The sequence below is a fragment of the Cibotium barometz genome, chromosome 39, assembly GCF_041138505.1.
Source record: "Cibotium barometz isolate CiBa-2024 chromosome 39, ASM4113850v1, whole genome shotgun sequence".
Classification (NCBI taxonomy): Eukaryota; Viridiplantae; Streptophyta; class Polypodiopsida; order Cyatheales; family Cibotiaceae; genus Cibotium; species Cibotium barometz.
This window is the reverse complement of record NC_141084.1, coordinates 14,483,822-14,501,294: the sequence shown is the minus strand read 5'-3', so window position 1 is coordinate 14,501,294 and position 17,473 is coordinate 14,483,822. Positions and strand designations below refer to the sequence as shown.

At 47.6% G+C, this 17,473-nt stretch overlaps 1 protein-coding gene across 1 annotated transcript; it reads right to left on the bottom strand.

Moving 5' to 3' along the window:
* Positions 1 to 487: 487 nt before the first annotated feature.
* LOC147615759 (cell division cycle 5-like protein) lies at positions 488 to 17,002 on the bottom strand. Its single transcript, XM_086778355.1, has 4 exons — positions 16,276 to 17,002; positions 14,475 to 16,193; positions 13,884 to 14,165; positions 488 to 2,071 (listed from the first exon to the last, which is right to left on the bottom strand). Exons 1-4 carry the CDS (start codon positions 16,450 to 16,452, stop codon positions 875 to 877), a joined length of 3,375 nt encoding a protein of 1,124 aa, XP_086634481.1. The 5' UTR covers positions 16,453 to 17,002; the 3' UTR covers positions 488 to 874.
* Between the last annotated feature and the right edge of the window lie 471 nt (positions 17,003 to 17,473).

Below are 17,473 nucleotides of genomic sequence, written 5' to 3'. Positions count from 1 at the left end.
GATGGATAAGTTGAGTGAACCCTCATGATGGCTACCATTGAAACGCAGTGTAGAGTAAGATCTTACAAACAAGATTGGAATAAGGGAAGGTGGTTAGAAATGCTTAGTACAGTACATAATGATAAAACAAAAGGCGGGACAGAGTACGATCTTACACAAGATTGGGATGAGGCAAGGTGGTTAGAAATGTTGAGAGAGTACTTAATCATAGATACTGGCATGATTGTATATAATGTACAATAGAGATAGTATATAAAGCATCCAATGTATAGTCTCGGAAGATCCATGTATAGCAAGAAGAAAAGAAGCAATCAACCAACTCAACGAGCAAGAAGAACAAAGAAGAAGTTTCCCATAAGCGTACAATGTCCCGTACAATTCAGTTAAGTTCACGTATCACAGGCAACCATGGGATAAGGACTGGAAGATACCGAAGGATGAGTGTGTTAAGTGCACTTTCCTACTTGTATGTTACGGGGAAAAACACGGGGCCAAATATATATTCATTACTTGTTGAAATTTAACAATTCAATTTAGAGGCTGTGGGATATGGAAGGCTGCTTGCTCAAAGCCAAAAATCTATCTTTGTATTGCAAGTCATTCAGTGTGTTTTGAGTAAGGCAGTGCAGGAAGTGGTTGAAAACATTATCTAAAATCTTAGCAAGATACTACAACCTTGCACAAAAAAATAACACAGCTTCACAAAGTCAAGGGCAACAGAATCCAACCAGACATCAGAGACAACCATGCTTTATGAAACTATGAGGCACTACAAATGCCCATTTCAGGGTTGTGGGTTCGGAAAGCCTTTGGCTCCACCTTGACAAAGCGCCAGCACCACTCTTTGCAAATATATGGCGCACACCATTTCCTCTCAAGATGACAGGCCCAAGTATACATCTTGTGGACCTGTATCAGCAGGAGCAACGCCACTGTCTTCTGCAGTTACCTCAATATCATCGACAACTCCACGTACTAGAGTCACTGCCTCAGTTGATTGCACATCTGTCTTAATCTCAACACCATGTACCACAGTCACTGCCTCAGTCATTTGCACATCTGCCTTGATCTCTTCCTCACCGTCGTGGACAACTCCATGTACTGCCTCAGCCGTTTGCACATCTACCTTGATCTCTTCCTGCACTAACCTCACCTTGGTATCTTCATTAGTAGTGAGTACCACAGCACTAACTTCAACTTCTTGTGCATGCTGGACTAACAAAGAATCACTTTCAGGATTTGAAACTTTTCCCCCCTCCAGTTCACCAGCGACCGCATTAATGTCAGAAATGCCTGCCTCTTCAATCACCTCTACGACTGCACCGCCTGCCTGAGCCTCCACTGGATTTGAAACTTTTTCCCCCTCCAGTTCACCAGCGACCGCATTAATGTCAGAAATGCCTGCCTCTTCAATTACCTCTACGACTGCACCACCTGCCTGAGCCTCCACTGGCACCTGAGCTGGTGCTGCAAGGGCTGCTGTCTCCACCTCAGCCATAGCATAAGCTGCTGCTTCCAGTTCAACCACAGCATGGGCCACCACTACATCTGTAGCACTAGCCGCCACCTCTGGCTCAGCCACAGCATGGGCCTCTGCCTCCACCTCCACCTCCACCTCCACCTCCGCCACTGCATGGGCTGCGGCCTCAACATCTGCTGCCGCACGGACTGCCACCTCCGCCTCTGCCACCGCACGAGAGGCCGCCTCCGCCTCAGCTGCCATGCGGACCGCCGCCTCCGCCTCAGCCACCGCATGGGCGGCCGCCTCCGCCTCTGCCACTGCACGGGCGGCCGCCTCCGCCTCTGCCGCCGCACGGGCAGCCGCTGCATCATGCTCTTCAAGGAGTTTCTTCCAATTTTGTCGCTCGACAATCAGATTTTCATACCTTAGCTGCAACTTCCGCTCACATTCATTCTGCTGGTTCACTGCTGCTTGCAGACTCTCCATACGAGATGGAGCTGCAAACTGCTCCTGCATATGCAATGCTCTAAATGACTCCAGCTCTGTTGCCAAAGTGTCAGCCTCTTTGAATAATGATTCAATTTGTCCCCACAATGTTTCAGCTCTCATCTGCACCCACCCAAAAAAAGAACATATAATCAGACAACGCCTTTCGAACATTTTCTTAGTTGGACATGAATTGCAAATAACAGTTCAACATCTATTGCAAACAAAGATAAATGTAATAAGAAAGATGGGAGCAAAGAAATGTAATATTCTAAACCACGTATCTTCTGAGATTGTAAAGGTGGACAACGAATGCCTACACGGGAAGGCTCTGGGTTGTCATGATGAGCAGACATTCCAAAAGGTAGGCAGGTACAAGCCCAACTTGACACTTATTAGACCGGTGTCTCGAAAGACTAAGTCAGTGTCAAGTCCCATGCAATTAGGTCTAGCATTGTATAAAAGCCATGCACTTACATGGTTACTAATAATGGTAATTTTTGGGGCCATGGCTGTGGACAGCCCAAAGGTACCTTTCAAGGTAGAGAAGATTGGGACAGTGGACTAAAAGGAGGGCCAATAACGTGCACCTAAAGTGACTTAACGGCACACCTTTTGAGGCTACCTCTGCCAACCCTACCCCTTTGGATGCCTATATATAGAGCTGACCTAAGGCCTAAGAGAGCCATCATCTTCAAGGCAAGCAAAGGAGGAAAATGCACCACAGCAAGAGGGCGACCAAGTCAGGCTGTGCAGCGCACATTAGCTTCACATCATCAAAACGCAATCCATACCAATGCTCCAGGTTAATGCATAATAGGCGGCCAGAACAACAGCATAACGCATCAAGGAGGCGCCGTTCCAGGGGTGTTTCAGGCCAAACCAGCGGGTGCAATCCTCCTCTTCGCTTCCCCGGCCTCCTCCTCTCTCCCCTTCCGTGCAAGTTGGTGCTACCTGGCTTCTGGGGTTTTCAGCTATATTCGGCAAGCTTCGGCCTATTCTTCACCCTCAAGAGGACTCCATGGCAGCCGCTCCGTCATCCCCGACCGAAGCCGCCGTTGCTTGCATTTCCTTCTCCGAAGCGGATCTACAGGTTCTTGCCACGATTGTTGCTTCACTTGAGGCCTCCACCCTGGTCTGCAAAATTGTTGGTAGCCGCCCTGCGCGCAGACAGCTCAGAGATCTTTTTCAGGCCAGCCTCATTGGTGAACCTGCAAAGATCGTTGATATTCACCCTCTAGGGAGCGGATACTACCAGGTGGACTTCGACTCACCATCGGTGTCAAACCCAGTCATGCAGTTGAGTCCCCTTGCACTGCGTACGGCCCAGGCCTTCTTTGCACGGTGGCAGAACGGCTTCAATCCAACGTCTGACCCATTGGCTAGCGTTTCAAGCTTCCCAGTGACAATTTGCTTCCCAGGCCTTAGGAAGGAGTACCTTCCTCTTCTCCCAATGATTGGTGGAGCTATTGGGAGAGTGATGGAGTTTCCCCCCATCGCTGCCTCGGCACTCGCGAGGGCAGCTGGGATTCCATCCCTCCGCATTTGTGTGGCCTCGCCAGAGTTTGTACCGCATTGTATATCTATTCCTAGCCTCCAAGGCGACCCCCATTCAGAAACGCGTGAAGTATTCGAGCCTTCCAGGCCAATGCTTCATTTGCAGACACATGGGTCATTTAGCTAGAGCTTGCCCTCGTTGCAGTCCAGGAGACCGCCTCCAATGGTTCCTCCCCCCGGTTCTTGTGCTGACCCTCACCAGGGGGTAGCAAGAGAGGCAAGCCCTTAGGCAGCAAAGCACCAAGCCCCGACTTCGGGTAACCCAAGGGACGACGAGTGGCGGACGGTTGGACAGCGCTTGGGCCGCCAGACGACCACCAAAGCCGAGCACTGCCGCCGTGCACGCCAGGTTAGCAGATCTCAGGAGGATTCAATTATGTCATAGAACCGTTACGAGCATTTATCTCAGCATTTTCCTGCTGGTGACATGTCCTCTCCAGTCCCAGAGCGGGCCACTCTGGCCCCACCAATATGGCAGCCGATCCCTCGTCTTGAGATCCCCCCCCCCGGACCACCAGTGTTCTAAGAAGCCGGCTGGCCTCTTTGAGACCCCAACGGGCCCCTCCCCTCAGCTTTCCTCTTGAGGGATCCCTCACAACAGCACCTCTCCCCGGCCTCTCCACCCCTTCACCCTCTCTCGCCGCCTCACCCACCTCCTCCTCCTCCCCCAATCTTACACCAACTTTACCTGCCGCAACGCACCCCGGTTCTTGTGGTGACCCTCACCAAGGGGTAGAGAGAGAGGCAACCCCTTAGGCAACAGAGCACCAGGCCCCGACTTCGGGTGACCCAAGGGACGGCGAGTGGCAGACGGTTGGACCACGCTTGGGCTGCAAGACGACCACCAAAGCCGAGCGCCATCGCTGTGCGTGCCAGGTTGGCAGATCTCAGGAGGATTTGGTTGTCATAGAGCTGTTAACGAGCATTTATCTCAGCACTTTCCCGTTGGTGACACGTCCTCTCCAATCCCAGAGCGGGCCCCTCCGACCCCACCAGTATGGCAGTCAATCCCTCGTCGAGATCCGCCTCCCCCCCCCCCCGGCCCCCCGACCACCAGTGTTCTAAGAGGCCGACCGGCCTTCTTTAAGACCCCGGCAGGCCCCTCCCCTCAGCTTTCCTCTCGAGGGATCCCTCACAACAGCACCTCTCCCCAACCTCTCCGCCCCCCCTCGCCGCCTCACCCACCTCCTCCTCCCCCAGTCCTACACCAACTTTACCCGCTGCAGCACACTCCGCCCCGCCTTTATCATCCGACCCCCCCCCCTCTTCTTCTTCTACCTCTCCAGAGCACTCTCGTCGCCCCCCAGGAACCCCTGACCCGTAGCGGAGACAATCGACGGGATTAGTCTCTTGCTTGATTTCACCGATTTTCCGAGCTAGTAGTGATGACCATTGCCACCTCCCCGGTGAGGACTCTTCCGCCAAAGTCCCCAGGTGGGGCCCCCAGGATCTTGGGACAATTTGTGGACTACAGTTTCTTCCGGTGTCTGCCGACGAAAGGGACCAACATGTTTGAGGAGACAGTAGCCCCTGTTCGGGTATGTGTGGTTTTTCACCACTCCAGGCCCTCTACACCAGATAATGGTGCGATGATCTCTTTCCCCTTCAGTGCAGCCCCGGGGACAAAGTGGGATCTTGAGTTGGTAGCTACCACCAGGGTCAGGCAATCGAGCTTTCCCACCATCTCCACGATCTCCGCATCACCGACATTCTCACCCATTTTTGGCCTCTGGCTATGATGGGAGGTTCAGCCCATCGAGGCCATGACAGGGAGATGGTAGTCTCCAATCTAGAGGTGCTGCTCTTTGTGTTCATGCATACTTCTGCTGTGGTACCTCTTCCCCTCTCTTACAGATACCTCTACTATGATCGATGGAGTCTGGAGCATGCATATGCGCGCATTCGTACAGAGTGGCATCACATGGAGGACAGGATTAGTGCCCACCTAGTGCGCCTTCGCCCCCGCACGGATTGTGATTATTCCCCGTCTAAGCCCTCGCCCAAGACTCTTTGAGCAGAGGGCAGTTTCACTAGTGCCGCATCACACTGAGATTGATATGCGGATTGTTTCATGGAACATTTAGGGTTTAAGGGGGGGCCTCATTCCTTTCATAGACGAGGCGTCCTAAAAGGCGAGCTTCAGAGGGCCATAGTGGGGAGACCCATAGACATTCTTTTCCTCCAGGAGCATCATCTCTCGCAGATACGGGAAGATTCTTCCATGCAAGGGTCACACTTTTTGGTCCCCATCCTTTGGCCCTCAGGGACGCAAGGAGGGGTGTGTATATCTATCAATGAGCAGCTGCTATCGGCAGAGACTAGCTCAGGAGTCATTGTCTCAAGGCGTGCATAGTGGATTACCATTACTATTCGAGAGGATAGTATTGGCTTCCTCAACGTTTATGCTCTGAACGTTGCTGCGGGTAGACCCTTCTTTTAGAGCTCAGTACGGCAGGCCCTCCCTCAGGCTAACTTTTGGTGCTTGGGCTGTGACTTTAACATGATAGAGGCAGCAAAGGACAGACTGCACGGCCACAATTTCAGGCATAGTTATGGGAAACGAGGAAACGGAGACGGAGACAAACGGAAACGGAAACGACGACGACAATTTTGAGGATGGGGGAAACGGAAACGCCACATCATCCTAGGTTATCCTAAGAGGGAGGTATGGGAAAAGTCTATAGTGTACATACTACGCTGTACATTTATGAATCATGATTTGAAACTTTAAAGTTGCATGAGAAATCAAAGCATTTAGAAGTTAGAACTTGGCATAATCACAAAATAAGTTAAATCCATCACTCAATCAAGAGTCAAGACCAAGTCCTTAGTTACTAGTCATTACAAAAAAGAGTAAAATCAAATGTCAAAGGAAACTACTCTCTAGAGTCTAGACTTTAGATTCTAGAGTCGTGAGTCCTTACTCCTCAAGACTCTTCTATGCTATAGAAATAGCCTCATCCTCCTGAAGCTCATCCTCATGCTCCTCCTCTGGTGAAGCTTCTTCCATGCCATCTTCATGTGTTTGACCATCACCCTCTGCCTCCTTAACTACATCACCAATGATGGAGCCCGGGTCTATCTCTGATTTATGAAAGCCAATGTATTTATCATGCGTGTACTCATGCTTCATCTTGCATCTTTGTTTGCAAACACAAGTTTGCATTAACAAAGCTGAGCTCATCTGCTTTCTTGCTCCCAAGGCGATTTCTCTTCTTTGAGTGTATGTGACCAAAGGTACTCCATAACCGCTCCAAAGCTGATGAAGAGCACACCTGCCCCAAAATACGTATTACGAATGGCCAGGTGCTAAAGCTCTGGCATTTTTGCCCCATAGTCTTCCCACCAAGTGACAACACCAACATGAAACCTACAACATGACAATTTGAAAAACCACAATTACACTTCAAACATGAAATAAAGATTCATGAGACAGATTTAAATAAAGGTTTAAAATTCAGCTTTCAACCTGTCATGGTGTGCGTCACTCCATCCAAACATTCCCTCTTTGTTGTGCGGTAGTTTGCAAGCTGATCCTTCACCTTGCGTCTTTCCTCTGGAGTACCAACCTTTGCAAAGTGGCATTCCAACCACATACCACCTCACCGTCTTCTTGTTGCTGTCTCCCCTTGTGTTGAAACTCTAGATCAAGCACATAGGCAGCTCTATGTAGTGGAGAATCATATTGGTTCCATCTACTCATTGCAAGATCCTCCAACTCTTGTCTTCTATCTGCATCGGTCTCTATCAAACGGATGTTCTCAACCATCCAATCCATGGCCTCATAAATCTTCCCAATGTAAGGCACATCTCCATCCACATGCTTTAAAACCTTGACAATCGGCCAACATAACTTGAGAAGATGCTCTACACAAGGCCAAAACTCATCCTATGTAATAGTAGCATAGCAGAGCTACCCAAATGCTTGCCTATGAGTAGGTCACAACTCCCAATCAGGGCATGACATCATCTGCTTTAGAGATGGTCTCACATAAAAGAGACGACGAAGTATCATGAAACTGTATGCAAAGCGGGTGTCGGAGTACTTCAATGGCTCTTTCTTTGCAAACTTGCAATATAATGCAAGAGAGTAATGGTGGCGGGTTATGAAAGAAACAACCTCTTTTCCTGTGTCAATGGTGGCCTTTACCCAATGCAACTTTCCAATGTCTTTAAGCAAGTTATTGAGACAATGTGCCATGCATGGACTCCATGTAATGTGTACGTACCTCTGCACCAATAAGGCCCCTGCCCCCTTGTTGGTACTCTCACCATCTCAAACAAATTGAACCACATTTTGTGGACCCACATACTCAACAACCTCACTCCATATCTCACATAGCACAGGAGTAGTTTTTTGTCTCACCCCAGCTTCTGTAGACTTTATGTAGAGTGGATTCCCTCTACATGCTGCAAGAACGCCTTCTAATGAATGGCTGCGTATATCACTCCACCCACCAGCCATTAAAGAGACCCCATACGTGCTCCATTTCTCCTTCACAGGTGCAATGGCTTCATTGATGGATGTTTTCTCATTCTCAAGCAATCTCTCCCTCAAGGCATCATAAGAGGGTGGAGTGTGTGCACCACCAAATGCTGCAATTTCAGCCACCATCTCTTTGAAGAATCGTGAGCGGGCAACATTAAAAGAGATCCCACAAGAGTAGAAAAAACGTGCTACAACAGCATCAACCTGTGTCTTTCTTTGTGGATGCCATGCTGTGTGAAGAGTGGATTGTCTAGCCTTTCCTTTGGGGGAGGAGCATGTGTAGGCATATCAAATGAGCTTCCACCACTCCCAAGAGATGATGCAGTATGAAAAGAAGTGGGTGGATGGCCAGATGTAGCACTTACAGGAGTTCCATGAGAAGCTGAATGTTGAGTTGGAGCACTTATTGTATGCTCCTTGCCCCGAGTATTTGGTGGAAGGGGAAGAAGTGAAGCTTCGCGTTCCATTCTTTGTGCATCTGCTGGAGTCACTCTAGGTGAATTCCTTCTCATTCTCTCTCTCAAGATGTGGCTGCCTAGATGCCATGAATGATGAGAGTGACAAAGAAATGCCTGCAAGAATGGGGATGGAAAAGAAAAGGGCAAACACAAGAATGGGCACAATGTGCAACGTGCAGCAAATTGCAAGAAAGGAAGAGGGAAAGCAACTTGTGCCTTTCTCTATAGAGGGAATGGAAGAAAGAAAGGAAAGAAATGGATCGCTAGTAGCTACAGAAACTTGATAGTAGAAAGAATGGACAGGCTATGCACTGCTATGCGCAACCAAGTGGAAAAATGGGGATTTCTTTTTGCTGTTTTTTTATCTCCACATGCGAGCGCCAGTTTTGATAACAATTTGGGCTTTTTTTTTTAATCAATCGAAGGACTTTTTTTTATCCACCCCTGGTGAGCACAGCCGGGGCCCTCCTAGCCCCTTGGGGGTGGTTCTACACCTCCCCCATGCCCACATTAATGATCTTGGGGTAGCCCTATGGGCTGGCCCCATCTCTACATGCAAATCCTACATGTCTACACAGTGGTCTGGCATCCAGTAGCACACCAGATACACAGAACAACTGACATCATTCCAGAGGGAGACTCACAGCTCGGACTAGCACTGCTTCATGTGCAAGACAATGCACACCTGACCTCGGACGCATAGAGTAGAACCCTGGCTGACTCGTCCCGGACTGGGCTCACATGGGACCAGTTTCTACTCCAAGTCTTGCACCTTCTTGTTCAGATATGTCCACGTGGCATCCAAGCCCAACTTCAGTAAGTGTGTACACATACACTTGTAAACCTTATAAACCATATAAATGATTAAATCCTTGGAATCCAAGACTTTAAACCAAAATTATGGCCTATCCATGCTACCCTGGAGCTCTAGCTTCAATTTCTGACCATCCATAGTTCTTCCAGGTCCTGTATGAAATCCACATATCCTCTGTAAGAGCCATGTATGAGCATATCCACGATCCATATTAGTTCCAAAGGGTCTAGCAACCCATCATAACTTGGAAAAATTCCCCATTCACCTTTGTGTAATAAGTCTGGGCTCACCGGACACTGTCCCAAACATGAGGGTGGACAATTGGTGACAGTAGCTCGTGCCTCACATGTCCCTAGACTAGGGCTCACAATGGAATCACGGCGTACAACAAATAACCCTAAAAACATTGAAATTATGTACAAGTATAGCACTGATGATGAGCCAGCATGTCACATAGCACCTCAAATCATGGGTGCATGTGACAAAAAAAAAGGGCATAGAAACCCTTAAAAATTGACGAGAATAAAGCTTACCTTGGGAAAAGAGTACTATGCTACATTTTGCTCTGCAAACTTTTCCCAGCTTCCTTTTCAAAGCGATGGCGAGAGAATGCAAGCATGCTGTTGAGGCACACCTCTTAGCACATTCATCCCCAGTTTCTGCTCATTTATGGTGCCCATTTGGTCCCTTTTGCATGGCCCTTGCTTGTGGGCTGGCCACCCCTTTTTCTAGTATTTTTCTGGGATTTTTCCCAGCTTTACTGGCATTTTCCAATCGGCCTGTCCAGTAGCTCCAGTCGGCCTGTTTTGCAGCTCCAGTCGGCCAGCTTACCTCTACTATAAATAGTGGGTGCTGGCCGCTCATTGTTCATTCAGCCTTGTACATATTTTGCTCCCACTTATGAGACTTGTAGTGTCTCTTGCTTGGGACTGTTTTGCTTCAGTATATTCAGCATAGTTTGCTCCATCTCTCTCTCTCTCTCTTGCACTCTCTGTTCAGCACATTCTAGTGCCACTCTGCTTCCGCTCTGTGCACTCTTTCATGGTATCGGAGCTCCCGGTTTAGCAACCTCTTTGCTGCCCCAGATTCAGCACTGTTTTCAGCACCTCCTTCTCTGCATTTTCCTTCAGATCTGCAGCTCTTTCATGCTGCGTTTTCTGGACTGAACCTGGTCACTTTGCCTTTGCGTTTTTTTTTCTCTCTCGGATCTACAGCTTCCTTTGCTGCATTTTCTGGACTGAACCTGCTGGTTGCTGTGCCCTTCAGTTTGGCTTCATCAACACAGCCTTCAGGTACTGTTTGACCAGTTTTCTTCTATTCCACGTGGAGTTTGGGACATAGGCGGCCTGTTTTCTTCAGGACAGCAGGTTCCTTTGCTGCGTTTTTCCTCTCCCGTGGGTTCGCTCCTTTGCAAAGGGGGTCTTTGGTGTTGCAGACTTTGGTGGCACTCTTGGTACCTGTAGAGGACACTTCTTCATCAGAGATTGTGCGTTTTCTTGAGGAGAGCCCAAGCTACTGTCCTTGTTGTTGCCTTTCCCTCTTGCACCCTCTTACAGCATATTCTCGGGTGCTGTCCAGCCTCTTAGGGCTGCGTTTTGGTGGGAGGAAAGACCCTATATCAGCGTTTTCTGATTTGGACAGTTTTATTTTATGAGGGTTGGTCCTATTGATTGGATCAATGATGACAACTTCTTTTGTGGCTCCCGTACCACTCTCTTGTTATTTCCTTGATGAGGTAGACAAGTTGGATGGTGGTAACTTTCAGTCATGGAAGTTGCAGGTTACTTCTATTCTCAGGAAGTATGGTTTGATGGAGTTTCTCTTGTACAAGAATCGGTGCTTGCCGGACCTTGCCTCTGCGAAGGATGTGTGTCGGTGGAGGAAGACTGACGGACAGATCTATGGCTTTCTTCTCCTAAATTGTCAAGATTCGGTTCTTCAACACTTCATCTATGCTCCTGATGACGCTTCTACTTTCTATGTGTGGCAGTTGCTTTGTGACCGGTACGGTGATGCCAATGATCTGCACATGGTTTCTGCTTCTAGGTGCTATGCAGCTAGTGATCTTATGGATACTTCTTTTGGAGATGTTCCTGCAACGAAGGATAGTGGGCCAGTTTTGCTCACTGCATCTGAGGAGCTTGTTTCTCCTATTGCCTTGCCTTCAGTTTCTGTGCATGCTTCTCTTTGCCAGGATGATATCTCTGGTAATGTTTTTGAGGATGACAGTGGGCTATCTTTGCTCACAGCTTCTAAGGGGGATTTTTCTCCTATTGCTTCGCCTCCAACTCTTTCTTCGTCAACTAGTGACCAAGATGTGTTGCTGGTCCCTTTGCCTTCTATGGAGGAGCTTGCTTCTACGCTGTGTGATGCTATTGAGGAGGCTACTACTACTTCAGTTGCCATCAGTGAATGTTCCTCTTCTCCTTACTCTGTGTGAGAATTTTGGATTGTGGTCAGCTGTGTCTGTGACCATGCTTGGGACACAATGGTACTTCCAGAAATTGAAGGATTGGGATTTGGATTTGGTTGGGCCTGTGGAGTCCTGACATCAGTTTTCATAGGGGGCAGTTGAGTTCTTACATCTGGCGATGCCGACTTTCCAGGAGGGTGCTATTATACAGCATTTGGCTACTCTGGGTACAGGTTGGAGCAGATGGACTCTATTTCTTTTGAGGGTATTATCTTCTTGGAGCTACAGGCTTCTAGGGATTCCTATGACACTGTGTTTACATTTGGGTTTTGCATCGATATTTGGAGCAACACGACGCAACCTTCATGGTTGTTTTCTTCTAAAAGAGCAGTGTACCTTGTAGCTTGTTCTGTTGCTATTGTAGCTGAGTTGCTGTGGAGATTGCTTGTGGAGCTTTCATGGTACCTCTTGTTGCTGCTTTCTTTTGTCTTTGATAGAGGACGACTTCTTGGACTTCTCGGAGTATGTTCAGCATCTGGTGCTGAGAGGGGGTGTTAGCACATTCATCCCCAGTTTCTGCTCATTTATGGTGCCCATTTGGTCCCTTTTGCATGGCCCTTGCTTGTGGGCTGGCCACCCCTTTTTCTGGGATTTTTTCCAACTTTTCTAGCATTTTCCAATCAGCCTGTCCAGTAGCTCCAGTTGGCCAGTTTTGCAGCTCCAATCGGCCAGCTTACCTCTACTATAAATAGTGGGTGCTGGCCTCTCATTGTTCATTCAGTCTTGTACAGATTTTGCTCCCTCACTTATGAGACTTGTAGTGTCTCTTGCTTGGGACTGTTTTGCTGCAGTATATTCAAGATAGTTTGCTCCATATCTCTCTCTCTCTTGCACTCTCTGTTCAACACATTCTAGTGCCACTCTGCTTCCGCTCTATGCACTCTTTCAACACCCGGCCCAGAGGAGGGAGATACGTGCATCAGTTGGGTTTTGTTGGCCCCCAGCAGTTGGGCTTTTCCTAGCAAAGGAAAGGTTATGGGCTTTGAAGCCCATGAGGACAAGAAAGAGAGTCTTGGAGAAAGACGAGTTGAGGCCAAGGGCAAGAATACCCTTTCTGTCACATGCACCCTGCACTAGAGTGCTATGTGACACACTCGCTCTGCATTAGTGCACCATTCATCAGTAGGAATTACCTTTCTTTGATGAGAATAAAGTTTACCTTGGGCGATGAGTGCTATGCTACCTTTTGTTCTCCAAGCTTTTCCCAGCTTCCTTTTCACAGCGATGGCGAGAGAATGCATGCAACCTGTTGTACTACAAAGAGGCACACTTGTTGGTGCAGCAGTTGGGCTTTTTCTAGCAAAGGAAAGGTTATGGGCTTTGAAGCCCATGACGAGAGAGAGAGAGAGAGTCCTGGAGAAAGATGAGTTGAGGCCAAGGGCAAGCGGCTGCATTATACATCATCAAGGGGGAAAATGGAAATTGCTACCATGTGGGGGGGGAGTGACACGTGTCCAGCTGAGAAGCCAAAGATCAAAAAAACGTCATAGTGCTGCCTGCCATAAAAAACTGGCCCACCTACAGCCACTGAAACTGGACAAACCAAAGCTTTCCAAACAAAAGGATAGTGATAGCTGGTAATGTCCTTCACCAAGACAATCAAACATCATGTGTTCTGGTATCCTGTCCTGTGGGAAGCTTATAAAGTAGTCAAGGACCTCAACAAATATAAAGTTCCAACTGACAAGGGGTGCAGTAGTCAAGGACCTCAACAAATATAACCTTCCAATTGACAAGGGGTGCACCCATCCCTAGAGAGAACTAGGCATGCCCTCAAATTCTTTGTAATTCTTTGTTTCAATTGCTTTCAACTCTACCACCTGCCAAAAAAACTAGCTTAACAACATGGACACCTTTCAGCTGATAGGCCCTCAGAGAAGTGATCTCTCACTCTACAAAAAAGCAGAAAGCCAAAAGATATTACATTTTTTAAAATATAGTGGTCAATATAGATATCTGGGGTCCCATCTGGAAAAGATTTGAATAAGTCCCAAAGAAAGTAAGGAAACCAAACCCTAAGAAAACTATGGCTAAGACATGCCTAATAGTAAAATTACAGCAGAACTCATATGGCAATTTGGTTTGCAAGCTGCAATGTATGAAAACAGAACCAAGTTCATGTTTGCAAGGAGGAAGAACAATACCTGATAGCCTTGCGTAAGAACTTTCAGCTTTTGCTCTAACCGAACTGCTTTTTTGGTTTCCCCTTCCATATGTTTCTTAACAATCTCAAATTCATATTGTAAAGCAGATAATCGATCACTGATGCTTGCAACACTTGCGAGATTATAGACTTGTCGAGAAGGGAAGTACATCATGTCTTCTGCAAGAGCATCCCTCGACTCTGCATAGTCATCAATTGTTGCATCATCATGCCCCATCGCCAATCGCAAGAAGGCTGATTCCTCTTCAATTATGATAGCTGCCTGAAGTTAGTTAGCATAAAATATACATAAGCCACAAGACTGCATACAAGCATCAATGGATACATAAGCTCACAGAAGGGCCACCTTTTACCACACTCACACGGTTCCCATACTAGTGTATAATGACAACAAAGCACGTGTAATGCTAGAAAGCAGTCCAGCTAGTGTAGAAACATGTTAGCTGCTACAGTAAATAATAGTTGAGGACCACTGGTATGTCATGGAGCAACTGGAGTGTTAAGAAGAGGTGTGTTGGCCTAATGCACAACATTTTTTACCATCAAAATTTTAATTTTTTAAATAGCGTACCTCTCTTAGCTGCTCTTCCTCAAACTCTTCCAATGAAGGGATCACAGCCTGCACTTTGCCATTAGCAACACTTCTGCTGGACTTCTTTTTCTCTTTTCCTGATAATTCTTCTAGAGGGTATTTTATGTTGTCATGGTCCAAAAGGGCTACCATCTCTTTCTTTATTAACTCATCTGCTTGTTCCATCAAAGTAGTCCTTACACCGTCTTCAGCAAGCATCAAAGAGCTCTTCAACCATTCCACAGAGGCTTGTGGAGGTCGTGGAAGGTTTCTTCGAAGGACTTTGGACCTCCTTAGAAGAAGAGCAGCTTGTCTTGCTAATTCTTCTGCTCGATCCCTCGCAAGTTTATCCGACATATCCTCTTCTACTGCATCCACTGCCTCTGGTTCATCTGGCAGCAACTCAGGTACCACAATTTGATACTCATTTTTGGGCATAGGAAGATCTCCCAGACCAGCCCGGAGGTTCCTCCTCATCTCAGCTTGCCTTGCTTTTTCAGCCTTTGCACTCTCATATGGAGTTTCCATTCCTTCATTGATGTGGAGTTCATCCCTTATTGGTGTACCCTTAGGGGTGGCAAAGACTGGAATATCCTTGCTGGGCGTCATTCTTGCTAAAGGAGTCAAACCCATGCCACCAGAAGGTGTTTGTGCAGGTGTAGCCATTGGATTTGGAGTTTGAATCTCTTTCTTTTTGGGTGTCACTCCAGAAAAATCTGATGGATGCAGCTCTGGATTCTCCCCTCCCAGCAGAGGAGTCTGGATTTGCCTAAGCCGAGCAAGGTTTTCAGCCTCCATCATGATAGCATCACCTTTCCCTCCCGGAGTCCTCTGAGGAGTTCTAAGTGGTGTCATGCCCGTTCTAGGAGTTTGCCCATAGTTTGCAAGCAACATACGAGTGGCCCCACTACCAACCCCAAGCTCGTCATCACCCAGGAGCAAATCATTAGAATAGCCCATCTTCGCTATCTCCTCCAGCTCGCGATCTGAAATCTGGGGAGGAGGAAGCATAAGCTTAGACCTTTTGCGAACAGCTTCCGGATCATTCAACCTGTTAATTTGCATAACAGAAGCTGGGGCATCTCTGCGCTCTGCAATTTTGTTACGAGCAACATCCTGCTTCCTCAACTGTGCCTCTATGTCCACTCGTCTCTTCCCCTCCAACTCCTCAATGGTAGTTGGAAATTGAGGCTGTTCTACAAGCATTTCCTCTTGTGAGATGTCAAAAAAACCGGGAGGGGGCCTCTTCTCGAATGGAATTTCAGCATTGTAGTCAATGCCGCGTTGTTTTCTCCTCCTGTGACTCGCTTCAATGCCTGCAGCTTTAAGCTCTCTCCGTTTCTGCAGGGACGCAAGTCTCCTTGCTTCTTCAAGCTGTTTTTCCCTGGCTTTCCTCTTAGCCTTCTTTCCACGTGTATTTGCCAGCCTAGCCCTGGCTTCAGACAGCATTTCTTTCTCATCTTCATCCATGTCAACAGGATCTGGCCTTGCAGGTTTAGACTCTGGGTTTGGATCAATTTCACCTGGTTTGAGTTTCCTGGGATCATCTGAAGGTTCATAGTTCTCATCTTTAGCACAGGCTGCATCGAGCAATTTCTCATAACGCTCCAGACATTGTGCAGGCGTGCGCCCCACAATCGGAGCTATGGTTCTCCATTGTGTGGGCATCAGCTTTGCAAGGTGCAACAGCTTCTCATCCTCCTCGCGGGTCCATTCTGTCTGGAAAACAAAAGCCGAGGGCTTATCACAGAATCTCAAGGCCCATGAAGCCAATTAAACCAGAAGTAAAAATGCCTCATACCTTCTTGATGGATGGATCCAGCCATTCGTACCATCGAGCTTTGCACTGCTTTGCCGATTTCCGAACCAGTAGAGATGAAATACGGGCCCACTGATTCTTGCCGTACTTCATGACCGCTGCCTTCAAAATCTCATCTTCTGTGTTCTTCCACACGCCACCCTTTATCATGATCCTCATCTTGCCCTAGTTTTGAAACACCGCAGTAGTGACGTTGATGCTTGGGGAGGACAGCAAGTTTAGGCTTGAGCAGAAACGATGGTGACTAGCGCCTGATACCAGAGGAGGGTTTGGCAAAAACTATTTCCGAACACCTTAGGCAACACCTTGGCCAGTCAAGATTAACACGGTTAGGATTCGGCAGAGCACAAGGTTCCTGTTAAACCCTAACTCATTTCCTCCATCGTCAGGTTGATTTTGGGTTAGCAGAAGCTATGCGCAGGAAACCTTGGCCCGATACAGAGATGGCTAGAGAAGAGATAAAGAACAGAAGCTTCAGTAAGGGTTTAAGTGCACCTCACCTTGTCGACACAGAATGTACCTGTAAGAAACAGCAGAACTTTGGCGGTCCAGTTAGGGTTTCAAAGGAAACAGAAAACCCTGCATGCCTTGATCAGAGAGGCTGAGAAGGTGACATGGCATGTTAAAAATAATGCTGGTTTCACACGGGGGCTTGGATAGGCCCGGACGATACTTCATAGCTTGGGCATTAAATATTGGGCTCCCTCCTAGCTTAAAACAAAATTATGGACCCTTTAAGATCTCATGGGGATCTGTCTCTAAAGACCAAGATATACAAAAGGGATGGGGTGAGCACTCACTTAGTTGGGGTTGTGCCCACAATGTTCCACTTAGTCCATCTTATCACTCACAATAGTCACTTAGTCCGTCTCATCACATATAATGCCTATGAAGTTTGCACTAGTTACCCATCACCCAAAAAATGCTCGCAAACCCCATAAGCGTTGACCACCACGCACCTATTCACTCATGCTGCTTTCGTCATGCGTGGTTATAGTCCACTCCCTATGCATGGTCACACATGTTGTCAACCATATAGAACATGTAAATACAAATGATTTGCTCACAGAAAACCTGCAAACTATATACAATGGACCTGCAACACTGTTTTTTTTTCCTCTTGGGTATCCCAGCAGTATCGCCCTTGCCTTCCCAAGTTTGGAGAAGTAATTCACGCTAG

Coding starts and splice junctions, on each gene's coding strand:
- LOC147615759 (XM_086778355.1), bottom strand. CDS start 16,452: ATGAGGATCATGATAAAGGGTGGCGTGTGGAAGAACACAGAAGATGAG. Junction 16,194..16,275: donor TGGATCCATCCATCAAGAAG/GTATGAGGCATT, acceptor TTTGTTTTCCAG/ACAGAATGGACCCGCGAGGA. Junction 14,166..14,474: donor AGGAAGAGCAGCTAAGAGAG/GTACGCTATTTA, acceptor AACTAACTTCAG/GCAGCTATCATAATTGAAGA.